Raw genomic sequence first — 15,346 nt, forward strand, 5'->3', positions numbered from 1 at the left:
TTTTTATCCTCAAAACACTACACAGCAGTGAGGCCAGGCTCGGAATGCCCATCATCTTATACATCAGAACCAGTTTAGGTGGTATGCCTATTGATAGGTAGGGTGGATAACTAGACTTCAGCCCTTCTTTCTTTCACCCTCAGGTTCATTCCACTAAATTGGTGGTTCTGGAAGTATGGTCCCAAGACCAGCAGCATTAGCATCATCTGGAAGCTAGTTAGAAACACAAATTCTGGGCCGGCCCGGTGGCGCACTGGAGAGTGCGCTGCTTGGGAGCACGGTGGCGCTCCCGCCGAGGGTTCGGATCCCACGTGGAGACCAGTTCCCACTCACTGGCTGAGTGCAGTGCGGGCGCAACACCGAGGGTTGCGATCCCATTGCCGGTCAGTAAAAAAAAGACAAAAAAAAGGAAAAAAAAAAAAAAAAGAAAAGAAACACAAATTCTTAGTCCTATCCCAGAGGAACTGAATCAGACACTCTGGGGGTGCGGCCCACCAATATGTATTTTAACAAGCCCATCTGGTAATTCTGATACCTGCTAAAGTTTGAGAACCATCGTACTAGATCACAGGTCCAGCAAAGACATGTGGTAAAAGCCTTTTTAAAATGTTGAGTTTACAACATAATTAAGAAAAGATCTAGTAGAAGATATCTGCAAGATAGACACAATGAATTTTTTTAAGCTGATAACACTAAATGTAGTAGCACCATGGATATCTTAAAAGCTGGATCAAACAATTACAATAGACTTTAAGGACTTAAAAATAAATAAAGTTTACCTGTAGCATTTGTTGAAGAAGCAGAACACTACTGGGAGACAGCCACTTTGGAACATCGTATTTTCCTCTCTACAAAAAACAAAGAAAACATTTAAGAGTTTTAGGTTCAATCAGTCTTGACACAAATTTCTAAGGAGGTTTACTTCCAAGCTTGACGATTTCATCCACCTATAAGATTTGGTGAACATTACTAATAATAAGAAATCCCTTTCTTGCCTTAAAGAAAAAAAATCCAGTAAATTAAATACTATCATCACCTCTAAATTACCAACACTATCAGAGAACAGACAGAGCACAGAGAATGTTTAACAATGCAAAAATAAATGTTATAGGGCTTTGAAATCTGTAGTATGATTAAATGGACAGCAAGTATATATTGTAGTCAATTTTTGTATTGCTAAAGCAAATTTTAGTTTATAATCTCAGAGCAATTATCAGTTGACAAAATGAAGCAGCAAAAAAGCATTTTTAGTGGCAGAACATAGGCTGTGGTTAAAGACAGTTCACATTGTCATCCACAAGACAGAATTCACAATCATTGAGGGAAACTGATGGAAGCCACTTTCCAAGACAAGTACCTTTTGTGAGGGAGTGGAAGAGACTCAGAAGACAAATGTTTACAATGTAGTATACTCAGTAATCATGGTCAAGTCATCAAGTCATCAACCAAGGACAAGACCAGGGACTCGCTAAACACTAATATGTGATAGAATACCTCTTTATACAACCTGCCACATACCACCTCTTTCCTAATTCCAAGGAAATGACAAAATAATTTCTCACAACAGAGGCCAAATTGTTTAATAATGCTAAGATAACAGGTTATTTGAGAAAAATTAAGAATAAAGTGTAATTCATAGTATACACCAAAATTAATTCCACACAGATTAAATGAAAATACAGCACCATTAGAGTACTTTAAAAAGCATAGGTGTGGGCCGAGCCCGTGGTGCACTCGGGAGAGTGCGGCGCTGGGAGCGCAGCAGCGCTCCGGCCACAGGTTTGGATCCTATATAGGGATGACCGGTGCGCTCACAGCGCTCACTGGCTGAGCGCGGTGCGGCCAGTCTCAAAAAGGAAAAAAAAAAAGGAAAAAAAAAAAAAAAGCATAGGTGAGGGCCGGCCCCGGATCCTATATAGGAATGGCCAGTGCGCTCACTGGTTGAGCATGGTGCGGGCAACACCACACCAAGGGTTGCGATCCCCTTACCGGTCACGAAAAAGACAAAAAAAAAAAACAAAAAAGCATAGGTGATTATTTTTGGAATCTTTCTAGACATCACAGCAAAGACAAAAACTGTGGACTAACATATGTCAAAATAAAAAGTTGACATTTCTGTACAGCAAATTGTGAAAAAATAATTTCTACTTAAACGACAAAAGATTCCTATATACTTAATCACATGAAATGTTCTCATAAATTGTTAAGATGTCACCACCACTAACCCCAAACCTGTTTTTCCCATATTTCTTCCTATCTCAGTAAGTGGCAACTGCATTCTACCAGTTGCTCAGGCCAAAAATCTTGGAGTCGTCTTTAACTCCTCTTTCTCTCACAGCCCACATCCAATTCATCAACAACATCTACTGGCTCTATGTTCAAAATATATCCAGAACCAGTCATTACTACCTCCACCACCATCAACCTCACCCAAGCCACTCATCTGGCATATTGCAGTAGGTTCCTAACTGGTCTTCTTGATTCCACCACTGTCCCCCAAAGTTTAGTCTCCACTCCCTACCACCAAGTTCTTTTAAAACATTAGGTCAAGTCATACCACTTCACTATTCAAAACTTTCTCACAGTTCCCCATCTTGCGCAGAATAAAATCCAAATTCCTTACCCTCGCTCTAAGGCCCTGAACGGTCTGTGGCTCCACATCCACCCAACTCCTTCCTTGCTACCTCTCAAACCCACCTTCTAACTCTCCTCTCACTTACAAACTACAGCCACATGTGAAACACAGTCCTGCCTTAGGGCCTTTGCACTCGTCGTTTCCTCCACCTATAATGCTTTTCCCGGATATCAGAAGAGCTTGTGTTTTAATCTTCTTCAGGTCTCCACTTAAATACCAGTGGTAGTAAAGCCTCCCCTAACCACCTTTATAACAAAGCACCCCTCATGATCATTCTCTACCTCCCTTTCACACCTAATTTCTTTACAGTCCTATCACCACTTGTCATGTTATATATTATTTATTTACTTTCTGCCTCACTGCATTCAAATATAAGCTCCTTAATTACAGGGATTTTTATCTATTTTGTTCACCTAGAACAGTGTCTGGCCCTATATAACAGGTGCTCAATTAACATTTGTTGAATAAATGAAGTAATGGAATAAAAGGTATACATTCCAAAAGAAAATAGGCAAAGAATATTCATAGGTAATTCCCAAAAAACAACTTTTAAAATGGCCAGTAAACATGAAAATATGTTCAGCAAATCTAGAAATAAAAATTAATTTAAACAAAATATGACACCATTAGTTATCGGACTATTTAACTTTAAAAAAAAAAAATTATCCAGCCTTAGTAATAGTTCAAGAACAAGAGTGCTTATATATACAATTAGAGAGTACAAACTTTTATGAAGAGTAATTTGGAAATATGAATAAAAAGCATTCAAAACTGCATATCCTTGATCCAGCAATTTCACTTCTAGCAATTTATCCTAAGCAAATAATTTGGGATACAAAAACTTATGAATGGTAACATTCATCACAGAATTTTTTATGATACAATTGGGAACTAAGGACCTAGCCTATGGCAAACTCCAGATGGTCTCCAAAACTAATAAAAGAAGGCAAAATGCACCGAATAAGGATCTTAGGTTAGAAATATAAGTCTAGGGAGACAAAGACAAGCACCAAAAAAAAAAAAAAGAACAAAGAAGAAAAAGCCAACAGTAACTGAACGAGGTTAAAAGGGTGGAGGCAGGTAGGTGGAGAAGCCATTGACTAGAACCAGCATTGGCGTTCTCTGTTCTTTGTTCTTAGGAACTGTCTAGGGGATATAATCTTACAGATATCAGTACAGCTTAAAGGTGAGGGAGAAAATGAACAGGTATGGGTCACTCAGAGTCCTAACACTACATTTTGATTATGTAGGCAGGCTAAATCTTAATCATGTTAAAGAAGTAATCAAAGTCCCATAGAAGCATTAGCAACCAATGAATTTTTTAAAAAAAAGTATCAACCTCAAAACAACTCAATCTCTCTGATGTACAGACATACAAAGTGTTTCCTAGAAAGGGCAAGAGCTTTCATTTTACAAATCACATTTAATATTATTAAATTTTTCATTCCCCCTTTATCTAAAGCACTTGATATTACCCAGAGAGCCCACTATTATTTACATCTTGGCAGGGGGCCTTAACATTTGCCCAAGTCAGAACTGACAAAGTTTGTTTCTGAATTACAGTAATGAAGCCTCCACTTCACTTCTCCCTACTGTCCCTCATCTACGGCCAACTGAACCCAAACCTGAAGGTTCAGTGCTGCCTCAGCTCCATGCCCATCCCTAGGAAGGAGGGATTTTTAGATGCTTCGACCAACTCTCTGGGACTCAACAGTATACCACAGTAGCTGCATGACTGGCCCTGACCTAGTTTGATCCACTCTCATATCTGAGCTTTCCTCTATTCCTAAGACCAAAGACCCTCATTATTCAAATTGTGGGGACTTGCCTTTTTCTCTTTCTTGGCAAACTGTCCATTTGCCTGGTCTTTCAAACTTTTTAGGTTGTTCTTGCCAGAGTCCCATACAGAGTAAAGACCAGCCTGGGACAAGGACCCTCCTACCTGCTGATCAAATTGTCATGGCCTACCTGAGTATCTCATCACAAACTGTTTCTAGAGTGTCCTCAGTCATGCTTCACTCACTGGTCAAGATCTTCATGTACCTTGGTGGGTCTTCCCTCATGCAGTTTGTAGAGCCATTTGCTGCTTACTCTCGGAGACCGTCTGTACTGGGTTGAATAGTGTCCCCCCAAAGTTCATGTCCATTTGGAACTGTGAATGCATCTTATTTGGAAACAGGGCCTTTTGCAGATGTAATCAAGTAAGATGAGGTCATAGTGGATTAGCATGGGCCCTAACTTGTATGTGACTGGTATCCTTAAAAGAAGAGGGAAATTTTGCCACAGACACACAGCCACACAGGCAAGAAGGCTATGTGAAGACAGAGACTGCAGAGATGCAGCTACAAGACAAGGCATGCCAACCACTGACAGAAACTGAGAAGCAACAAAGAAGGATTTTCCCTTAGAGAATTCAGAGAAAGCATGGCCCAGATAACACCTTGATTTTGGACTTCTAACCTCCAGAACTGTGGAAGAATAAATTTCTGGTGTTTTAAGCCACCACTGTATTGTACTTTGTTACAACGACACTAGGAAACTCATATACCATCTAGAAGAGTTTAACTTCTTCACATTACGTCTCTCCTACCAGCATCTGCCCACCCCAAGGATAAGTCTAGTTCCAGGTCTCAGCACTTTCTGGTCTGCTCCAACACATGGTCTGCACCAACACACGGTCTGCACCAACACACAGGTAAGAGGCCCATAATCAGACCTATCATAATAAAAGAAGTATTATGCCTTTAAATTCAGAAACTACCATCCAAAACAAAAGTACTCAACTAAAAGTAGGCGTCTCTACAGAACCCAGATGTAAAAATATTCAGACCAAAGTACTGAATAAAGAGGGCTCCACCAGACTGACTCCAAGTTCCTCTTTGCCTCTTTTTATCACCCCTTTCTATCATCCCATTTGGAATTCATAGAGTATCTTTTAATAGATCCCCTGTGCTTTGCTATAAATTAGCACCACAGACGTAAGCTTATCCAGAAAGGAGAGAGAACAAGTGACTGAGAAGTATGGTGTTTGGCATATTGCACACAGCAATAGATTGGGGTCATACATTAGGTTTCAATCCCCATTCTGCCTCTTATTAGCTCCATGAACCTGTACAAGTTATTTAATCTCTCTGACTGTTTCCTAAGAGAGTAGGCTCTGAAGACAAAATTGCCTAGGTTTAAATAGAAGATCTACCACTTACTAGTTGTATGACCTTGGACAAGCTATTTAACCTTACTATGTCTCAGTTTCCTGATCTATAAAATGTATAATAGTACCTACTCCATAGAATTGTTGGTAGGATTCAATGATTTAATTCATATAAAGCACTTAGTGCAGTGCCAGGCACATAGTAAGAACTCGGTAAATATTAGTTTCTACTACTGCTGCTGCTGCCACTACTACATCTGTAAAATAATTAATGCCACTTATAGGATTATAAAAGGAATAAAAGAGAATGTATGTGAAAGTACTCAGCACAATGCCTTGTACATAAGAGACAATAAATATTTGTTGAATTCGAAATAAATAGGAAACAGAGATAGTGATACTCAAAAAAGTAGTGGAACATGATAGGAACGTAGGTCAAAAAACATGTATCCATGGGCCGGCCTGGTGGCGCACTGCTACAGTGTGCCGCTTGGGAGCGCGGCGGCGCTCCCGACGAGGGTTCGGATCCCACATACAGACCGGCCGCTCACTGGCTGAGCGAGGTGCGGGAGCAACACCGAGGGTTGCGATCCCGTTGCCGGTCCCGGTCTGGTACGGGCACAACACTGAGGGTTGCGATCCGTTGCCGGTCACGAAAAAAAGACAAAAAGGAAAAAAAAAAACAAACATGTATCCAGAGTGCTAAATACTCAGTATAGTAAGAAAGGCTAAAGCCATTCCAAGGAATGTCACATGCTTTCCAATGGAGCTGTGCCCCACTGCAGCTGCCTCAGAATCTCAGGATTGCCTGGTAAGGAACACCATTTAGTCAAGCCCTGCTTGTGTCACATCCTGAAATGTACCCACCCACTTTCCCTGTCAGGACAGAACAACTCTGTAGAGTAGCATCCACAAGCAAGTCATGAGACCTGTGACTGACTCATCACCATGCCCTAACATTCTCAGCTTCATTCTCTATACTGAAATACTGGCAGAAATAGAGTTCAGAGCTCAGTTCTGCTGCCAGGCTTAACCCAGTCTCTTATCTGTACACAGTACTTTAAAATGCACAAAACATTTGTACATATATTTCATCCTGTGCAGGAGACAGGGATTATTAACCACATTACACAAATGAGGAAATTAAATATCATCCAGGAAAATTAAATAAATACCTCAATATTATGTTCAACGTTATAAAGCAATGGTTCTCAACCCAGGGTGTTTTGTCCCACAGAGAGCATCTGGCAATGTCTGCAGACATTTTTGATTGTCACAGCTTGGGGGCTACGACTGGCATCTACTGGATAAATGCCATGGATGCTGCTAAACATCTTATAATGCACAGGACAGCCCCCCACAACGAAGAGCAATCTGGTCCAAAATGTCAATAGTGCTAAATTTGAGAAACACTGAACAGAGCAAAAAAGGGTTAGAATAGGACCAGAAAAGAGATACAGTACTTTTTCTATTGTGCTATGCTGGACGGTTCAAGGAAGCCTACAAGTAGACAGAGAAAGGCTACTTATTTAAGTACAGTCGGCCCTCCACATCTGCAGATTCAAACAAGTATAGGTCAAAAATATTCAGGGAAAATAATAATTTTAAAAAAAAATACAAAGTTTTCAAATACAGTATAACAACTATTTACATAGCATTTACAATGTATTAGGTATTACAAGTAATCTAGAGATGGTTTAAAGTATTCTGGTGGATGTGCATAAGTTATATGCCAATACTACACCATTTTATATAAGAGACTTCAGCATTCACGGATTCTGGTATACCAAGGGACAATAAAATATATATCCAAAAATCAAACAGAAGACCTAGAGAGAAACAATTCTGCTGGGGAAGAGCATCTCCACAAAAGGCCCTGTGTCAACCAGCGCTGTGCCCCGTAACTCTTGTTTCTGCTTATTTGTTGGAGAATTCTTCTTTGTTTATTTGAGGGATGATTACCTTGCAAATGAGAGCAAGAAACAGGTAATAGCGGGAGAAGTCCAAGTAGGAGGGGGAAAAAAGATTTGTGAGCTAAGCAAGATAATCTTGGGAATTTTAGCGGGCTTGAAAGTGTTATTTTTTTACATGGTTCTAAGAAAGGCAGGCAATCTCTCCAACACATAATCATTGTACTGTAGTCAACTCTGTAATTGTAAAAATATAATCTCATAGAGACAACTTGCTCATTTTCTTGCTCATTTTCTTTAAAATTATAAATTATAATTGTTAAAAAGCAATTTTACTTTCAAGCTATTCAACTTTCACTTACTAAATTATTTATACTTCCCTAATATTTGTATACCAGAACTGGAGTACAGTCATGCTTGTCTTTGAATGCAGGGATGGCAAATGAATATAGGTGACATTAATAAGATTAATACTCAATCTATCAGTAACCATGCTAAAAATTGCAGTTGAGCATTTTGGTTAAAATAGTCAACAAATGCAAAAGATAAACGAAATCTGCCTCTTAAACAAGAGCTACATACAGTGTGTCAAATATTGCTGGGCTTTTCAATCAAACCAAGAAATGAGGGAAGTGTTATTCCCAAGTGAGGAATTTTAGAACATTCTAGGCAAAGATACATACTGCATGCAAGTGATACGACACCTTAATTAGATTCAACCAGCAGACTGTATTACACTGCGACTCGGAACAATAGTTCTGAGCCAAGATTACAATAAATTCCAAAATCTATAATGTGTGAAATTAAATTCCACAATAATGAATAAAAGTCCTAATTTGAATCAATTTTCAACTTGCAAATACATGAAAAACTAAAAAATGAAATTCAGAGTAGGAGAAACAAAGAATATACAGTATTAGTAAATAATATTAATTACGAAGGCCAAATCTCTACTGAACAAGAATTAGAATGTTTTCTACCATATTCATTCCACTGCAAATATATTTGATTTGCCAAAAATATCAGAACTTGGATCTAATATCTACTATTAGGATGTAAAACTTCTGTATTATTTTAAGGTGAGCTCCCTCCCCAAATGATTAAAGTAGGATCCGCTAGTACATTCAAATAAATAAATAAAAGTAGAGAACACTGAAGTATGTATTTTGGTATACTCACCTTTTATTGATGAAACATTAATAATTAATAGCATTAATTCCATGGCTGCCATACGAATGTAAACTTGCAGTAATAGCAAATGAAAACAAACAAATAGCATAGAGGTTTAAGGTCCAGATAGGTAAAACTACAGCAAAGTTTAGAGTAAAATCAGTAAACTAGGAATACCATGGGCATAATGTACTTGAATTTCGATAGAATATTAATAGTCACTTATCTTTGTAGATAAAACTAATACAGACTAAACACCAATACCCACCAACTTAGGAGTGGTCCTATTCTATTCAGTTCTTATTTATGTTTTTAAAATTTTTATTTATGTTTTTCACTGTACACTTTTATTGGGTACAGTTTGTTGTTTCAATACATGCATACATTGTATAATGATCCAATCATAATAATTAGCATATCTATCACCTAAACATTTATCATTTCTTTGTGGTGATAACATTCCAGATCCTCTTTTCTGGCTATCTTGAAATATACAACACAATATTATTAGCTACAGTCACTCCAGAGCACTAGAATTTATTCTTCCTATTCTAACTATAACTCTGCAACTTTGTACCCATTTACCAACTTCTTCCCCTTTCCCCTTCCCTTCCTTGCCTCTGGTAAGAACTATACTATTATCTCTTTTATTTTTTTCTTTATTTTTTCTTGATTCACCCACGATAATTGTATATAATTATGGAGTACAGTATGATATTTGGGTACATTTATACGGTGTACAATGATCATATCAAGGTATTTAGCATATCCATCAGGTATTTGTCACCTCTTTGTGTTAGAAACATTCAAAATCCTCTCAATTAGCTACCTGAAGTTATACAGTAATTTGTTGACTGTAGTCACCCTTCATTGCTATAGAACACTGGAATAAGTCTCCCAATCTCTCTACCATTTTGTATTCACTGACCACTCTTTCCCCACCTCCCCTCCCCCATCTATCCAGTTTTTATTTTTACTTTTTTTTTTTTTTAAAGATGACCGGTAAGGGGATCTTAACCCTTGACTTTGTGTTATCAGCACCACGCTCTCCTAAGTGAGCTAACTGGCCATCCCTATATAGGGATCTGAACCCTTGGCCTTGGTGTTATCAGCACCACAGTCTCCCAAGTGAGCCACAGGCCAGCCCTTATTCAGTTTTTAAATCAACACCTCAGATTAGAGATATTTAAGAAATGTGCAAGTGGCACATTGCTGGTAGGGACAGCTGTTTTTACATGAGTGCAGAATGAAGATTGAAAATTTCGACAGAAGAGAATGCTAGGCTGAAACAAACAAGGAAAACTGAATGTGAGCAAATAGAAGTCACCAAACTTATAACTATGCAGAGCTAAAATGGACCTTGGAAATGATTGATTATTGCAATGCCTTAATGTTACTGATGAAGGAAACAAGGACCAGTAAGTGCCCTTATGGGGTGACACCTAAAGTGAATGGGAAAAGCTGATAAGCAAAAATACCTAACATTTATTAGGAGGGCTAACTTGTAGCCTTGATAAATCTGAAAAGATAAGATGTCTAGGAAAACTCCTAAGTTCATGGACACAAAAAGTTTGAGATAGGGTTACTTTTCTAGGCATCTATGATTCTCATGAGACTAACAACTACAGGGTTAAGAAACAATATCTCATGGTAGTTATGAGAATGGGTCCTGAGCTTGACTACCTGGGTTCAAATCCCAGCTCTGCTACTTACTAGCTAGAAGACTTTTAAGGTCTCTGCCCCTTAGTTTCCTCATCTGTAAGCGGGGGGACAATAATAGCAACTGCCTCGCTTAGAACACAGCCTGACAAATAACAAAAGCTGATGAATGTTAAATACTACTTTTGTTACAATACAATGAAAATATGCATGCCAGCAAACATTTTTTTCTGAGCAACCATGTGCAAGGCCACAAAGATATGCAACATACACACTTCAGAAATCTCTATTCCCAAGAAGAAAAGAAAAATGAAGGAGGTAGGGGAAAAAGCAGAAAAATTCAACAACAAAAAGACTGATGCAGATGCTCTAGACAGAAGAGATTTCAGCACAACTCAAACACAGGACTCTATTTCTGTATACCTACTGACAGACTTTGGCCTCACCTGCAGAAGGAATCTCCCTCCACTTTCCACATCAGTTTTGGGGGTTCAAAACTCACTGAAAACTTCATCATTCTACTTTTTAAAGAAACAACATGAGCAAACCAAATTCAACAGCATATTAAAAGGATTATACACCATGACCAAGAGAGACTTATTCCTGGAATGCAAGGATACTTCAACATACTAAAATCAGTCAATGTAATATACCACATTAACAAAATGAAGGAAAAACCACATGATCATCTAAACTAACACAGAAAAAGTATTTGACAAAATTCAGTACACTTTCACGATAAAAGCATTCAACAAACTAGGGATAGGAGAAAACTACCTCAACATAATAAAAGCCATACATGAAAAACACACAGCTAACATCACATTCAATGGTGAAAAATGAAAGCTTTTCCTTTAAGAACAGGAACAAAACAAGGATGCCCATTTTGTCCATCTTTGTTCAACATAGTAATGGAAGTTCTAGCCAGAGCAATTTAGGCAAGTAAGAAGTAAAACCTTTTCAAGGATTCAAAATTAAGAGTTACAAAGCGGCATAGAATGAAAAGTCTCTCTTCCATCCCTCTTCTCCAATTTTCCTCCACAGAGGGAACAGCAATTACCAACTGCTGGCATTTCCTTTCACAAGTGAGCAAATAGTATAAACATATCTCCACTTCCTTTTTTTTTTTTTTTATAAAAATAACAGTATAACACTGTACTTATACTTTGCTTTTTCACTTAATAATATATCTTGGATATCATTTCATTATCAATATTTAAAGAGCTCACTCTTCATTTTTATGGCTGTAGACTTCCATTATAAAAATGTACTATAATTTAAAAACAATATTTTCTAAAATAAAACACTAATAAGACCCATAAGACCACAAAAAATTAAGAAGTAAAAAAATCACGTAGTAAACAGCACTGTGTTACTATGCTATGAGAATACACACCCTTGATGGGGGGGTTGAACGTCACAAAACCCAGAATAACACCCAAGGCCAGGTCTCCAACCCTAGCTCATTCATTCACCATTATCAGCACTACAGATATGCTACCAAACCATCCCTTCTTAAAATGGAATAGACTTTATTCCAACAAATTATGGACCCGTTAGTTTTCCAAACATTACATTTAGAAAGTAAAACAGGGAAAAACAATCAGAGCAGAATAGCCAGGAAAATTGTAGGGGAAAAACAGAATAAAAGAGGAGGCCAGTTCTATCAGACATTAAATAAATTGTATTATAAAGGCATAATATTTAAAACAATTAGGTATAAGACAAGAATAGGCAAAAATAAATAAATAATTGCAATGAAATAAGGAGCCCTCCAAAAAACGTGTAAATTTAGGGGTTTAGTATATAATAAAACCATCATTTCAAATAATTGGGAAAATAATGAGTTACTGAATAAATAGTACTGAGACAACCAGCTAACCAGCTGAGAAAAAATAATACTAGATCCCTAGAAACTATCACAGATCAGAGAAGACTAAGGAGACATGATTATAAAATGTAATATGATATGCTAGAAGGATCCTGGAATAGAAAAAGGACATTAGGGGAAAACTAGTGAAATTCAAGTTAGTACAGAGTTTAGTTCATACTACCAACACTGGTTCCTTAGTTGTGACAAAGGTACCATAGTAATGTTAGATGTATTTAGAGAAAATTGAGTGAAGGGTAAATAGAAACTCTCTGCAACTTTTCTAAAATCTAAATCTAGGGGCCGGCCCGGTGGCGCACTGCTACAGTGCGCCGCTTGGGAGCGTGGTGGCACTCCCGCCGAGGGTTCAGATCCCACATACAGACCGGCCGCTCACTGGCTGAGTGAGGTGCGGGCGCGACGCGGGTTGCGATCCCGTTGCCGGTCCCGGTCCAGTACGGGCGTGACACTGAGGGTTGCGATCTGTTGCCGGTCACGAAAAAAGACAAAAAGGAAAAAAATTTTAAAAATTTTAAAAATTAAAAATAAATAAAATCTAAATCTATTTTTTTTTAAGTTTATTAAAAAGAAAAAAGCTGGGTCTCTACCACTTCTTGTACCAAAAATTAACTGATGGTTGGTTAAAGAATTAGTATTAAAAAATGTAAAGTACTAGGAAAAAAACCTTAAATATATAGATTGCAACACACAGGACAAAGTGTTAATGTCCCCGAGATGCTCTGTAGCATGATAGTTAGGAATACAGGCTCTGAATCCAGACTACCTGACTTCATACCCCATTTCTGCCAATAACTAATTGGATGACTTTAGGCCAATTACTTTCCCTCTTTCTGCTTCATTTTCCTCATCTTTAAAATGGGGATAATAGTACCTACTTACTGGACTATTATGAGGATTAATGAGTTAATCTATGTAGAGTGCATATAGCAACACATGGCACACAGTAAACACTCAAAAAATGACAATTATTATTATTCCTTAATATAGAAGCTTTCCTACAATTTAATAAGAAAAAGATCAATAACCTTAGAGAAAAATAATACCATGAACTGGCATTCACAGGAAAAAAAAAAAAAAAGGAATACATATAAACACTTAAAATAAGTTCAAAATCTAATTATTAAAGGTATATCAATTAAAACATCAGATTCCATTTTTTTACCTACTCAATTGGCCAACATCCAAAATTTTCATAAATAATATTGGAGAAAGTATAGAGAAATAAACACCCTCATGTACTGTTGCTGGGAGTACAATTTGAAAAACAATGATGGAGCACAATTTGACAATATTTGTTAATATTCTGAATGTCATACCCTATGATTCAGCAATTCTACTACTTAGTATGTAGTCCAAGGAAGTATGTCCAGGGATGCTCACTCAGCATCACTTACAGTAGTGAAAAAACTAGAAAATAACCTAAAATTTTCAACAAGGGAATGGATAGATAAACTGTGATATACCTATACTATTTACAAAAATGAGTTATATGTTTCATGGTACATATACTGGTGAGGAAAGAAAGGAAGATACAGAATAATACTATATATATATATATATATATATATATATAATGTGATACCATTTATGTTAAGAAAAAATGTAAAATACTACTACATATACTCTATGGGTATAATTATACACACGTAAATACAAATAAAAGATCTGGAAGAACCAAAGTGTCAAAAGTAGTTATGTGAAGGTTACAGGATGGGGGCCAGATAGATAAAGTAGTGGTCAAAAGAACTTTATTTATTTGTAATGTTTTAATTCTTTATAGACAATATTTTTATGTACTACTTGTGTAACTAAAATTAATTTTTAAGAATTATATACACAAACAGAATAAAAGAAATTTCACAATGAAATACCATACAGCGATTAAAAAAGAAAAAAATCAAAACCTATACATGCTGCTATATACCAATACGAAACAATCTTCAAAGTAAAGCTTTAGGCTGGTTAGCTCAGTTGGTTAGAGCATGGTGTGATAACACCAAGGTCAAGGGTTCAGATCCCCATACCTGCCAGCTGCCAAAAATAAAAAATAAAAAAACGGTAAAGCATTAAATTTAAAAGGGAGGGAACAAAAACAAAGTCCATTAATTTTGTGGATTATATAATCCCAAAGAATATACACACATAAAGATTTGTGTAAACACTGATAATTCCTACAAACATATAGAAGAAATTTGCCTCTGTGGAAGAAAAGAAAAAGTTGGGTAGGAAGAGGCTTTTTTTACTGTATACTCTACTCTTTAGTATTGTTTTAACTTTCTATTATACACTGTTTTTCAGTATTAAAAAAAAAATTAACTGAATGCGTTTCTTGCTTGATAAACTACAAGCCTGGGCTTTTCAGGCTGACGTTCTAGGAAAGGAGTAGGTAGGCTTTTGGGGAAGATCACTCTACTACAGATCACTAACTCTATACCTGGGGTCAGCAAACTTCCTGTAAAGAAACGATACTAAATATTTTTGGTTTTGTGGGTCATATCATTTCTATCAAAACTACTCAACTCCACCAATGTTGTGGGAAAGCAGCCATGACAATACATAAACAAATAGTTATGGCTGTGTTCCAGTAAAATTCTATTTAAACAAATGGGTGGTAGGCCAGATTTGTTTCACAGGCCATAGTTTGGCAGGCCCTGCTCTATATCACTTAGCCAAGAAGACTGATGATGGTTTTAACTAACTCTCCTTGCCTTTTTAGCACTCTATAAAGGAAAAAGTTAAGCTGCAACAGACTCCTAGCTACATACACATCCATGGGAATGTGCATCAGGCTATTTACTCAAGAGTCAGGGTTGGCAGGAATGATTTCTTAACAAATTAGCTAGTACTTTCCTGTAGGATAAGACAGAGATATGTTCTCCCCACCCTAGCCCCTCTCTTCTTTTTGCCTTGCCCCTAATGCCTGGATATTA

General features: G+C 37.2%; 1 protein-coding gene across 1 annotated transcript in view; it reads right to left on the reverse strand.

The window, feature by feature from the left end:
• The window catches only part of MELK (maternal embryonic leucine zipper kinase), an 81,940-nt gene that overhangs the window by 36,287 nt on the left and 30,307 nt on the right, over window positions 1-15,346 (reverse strand). Inside the window, exon 7 of the mRNA XM_008588490.1 lies at window positions 780-848. Within this exon, the coding sequence (XP_008586712.1) occupies window positions 780-848 (69 nt within the window). The remainder of the gene's footprint in view (window positions 1-779; window positions 849-15,346) is intronic.

This window comes from Galeopterus variegatus, unplaced genomic scaffold (genome assembly GCF_000696425.1).
Source record: "Galeopterus variegatus unplaced genomic scaffold, G_variegatus-3.0.2 Scaffold11, whole genome shotgun sequence".
In the NCBI taxonomy this organism is placed as follows: Eukaryota; Metazoa; Chordata; class Mammalia; order Dermoptera; family Cynocephalidae; genus Galeopterus; species Galeopterus variegatus.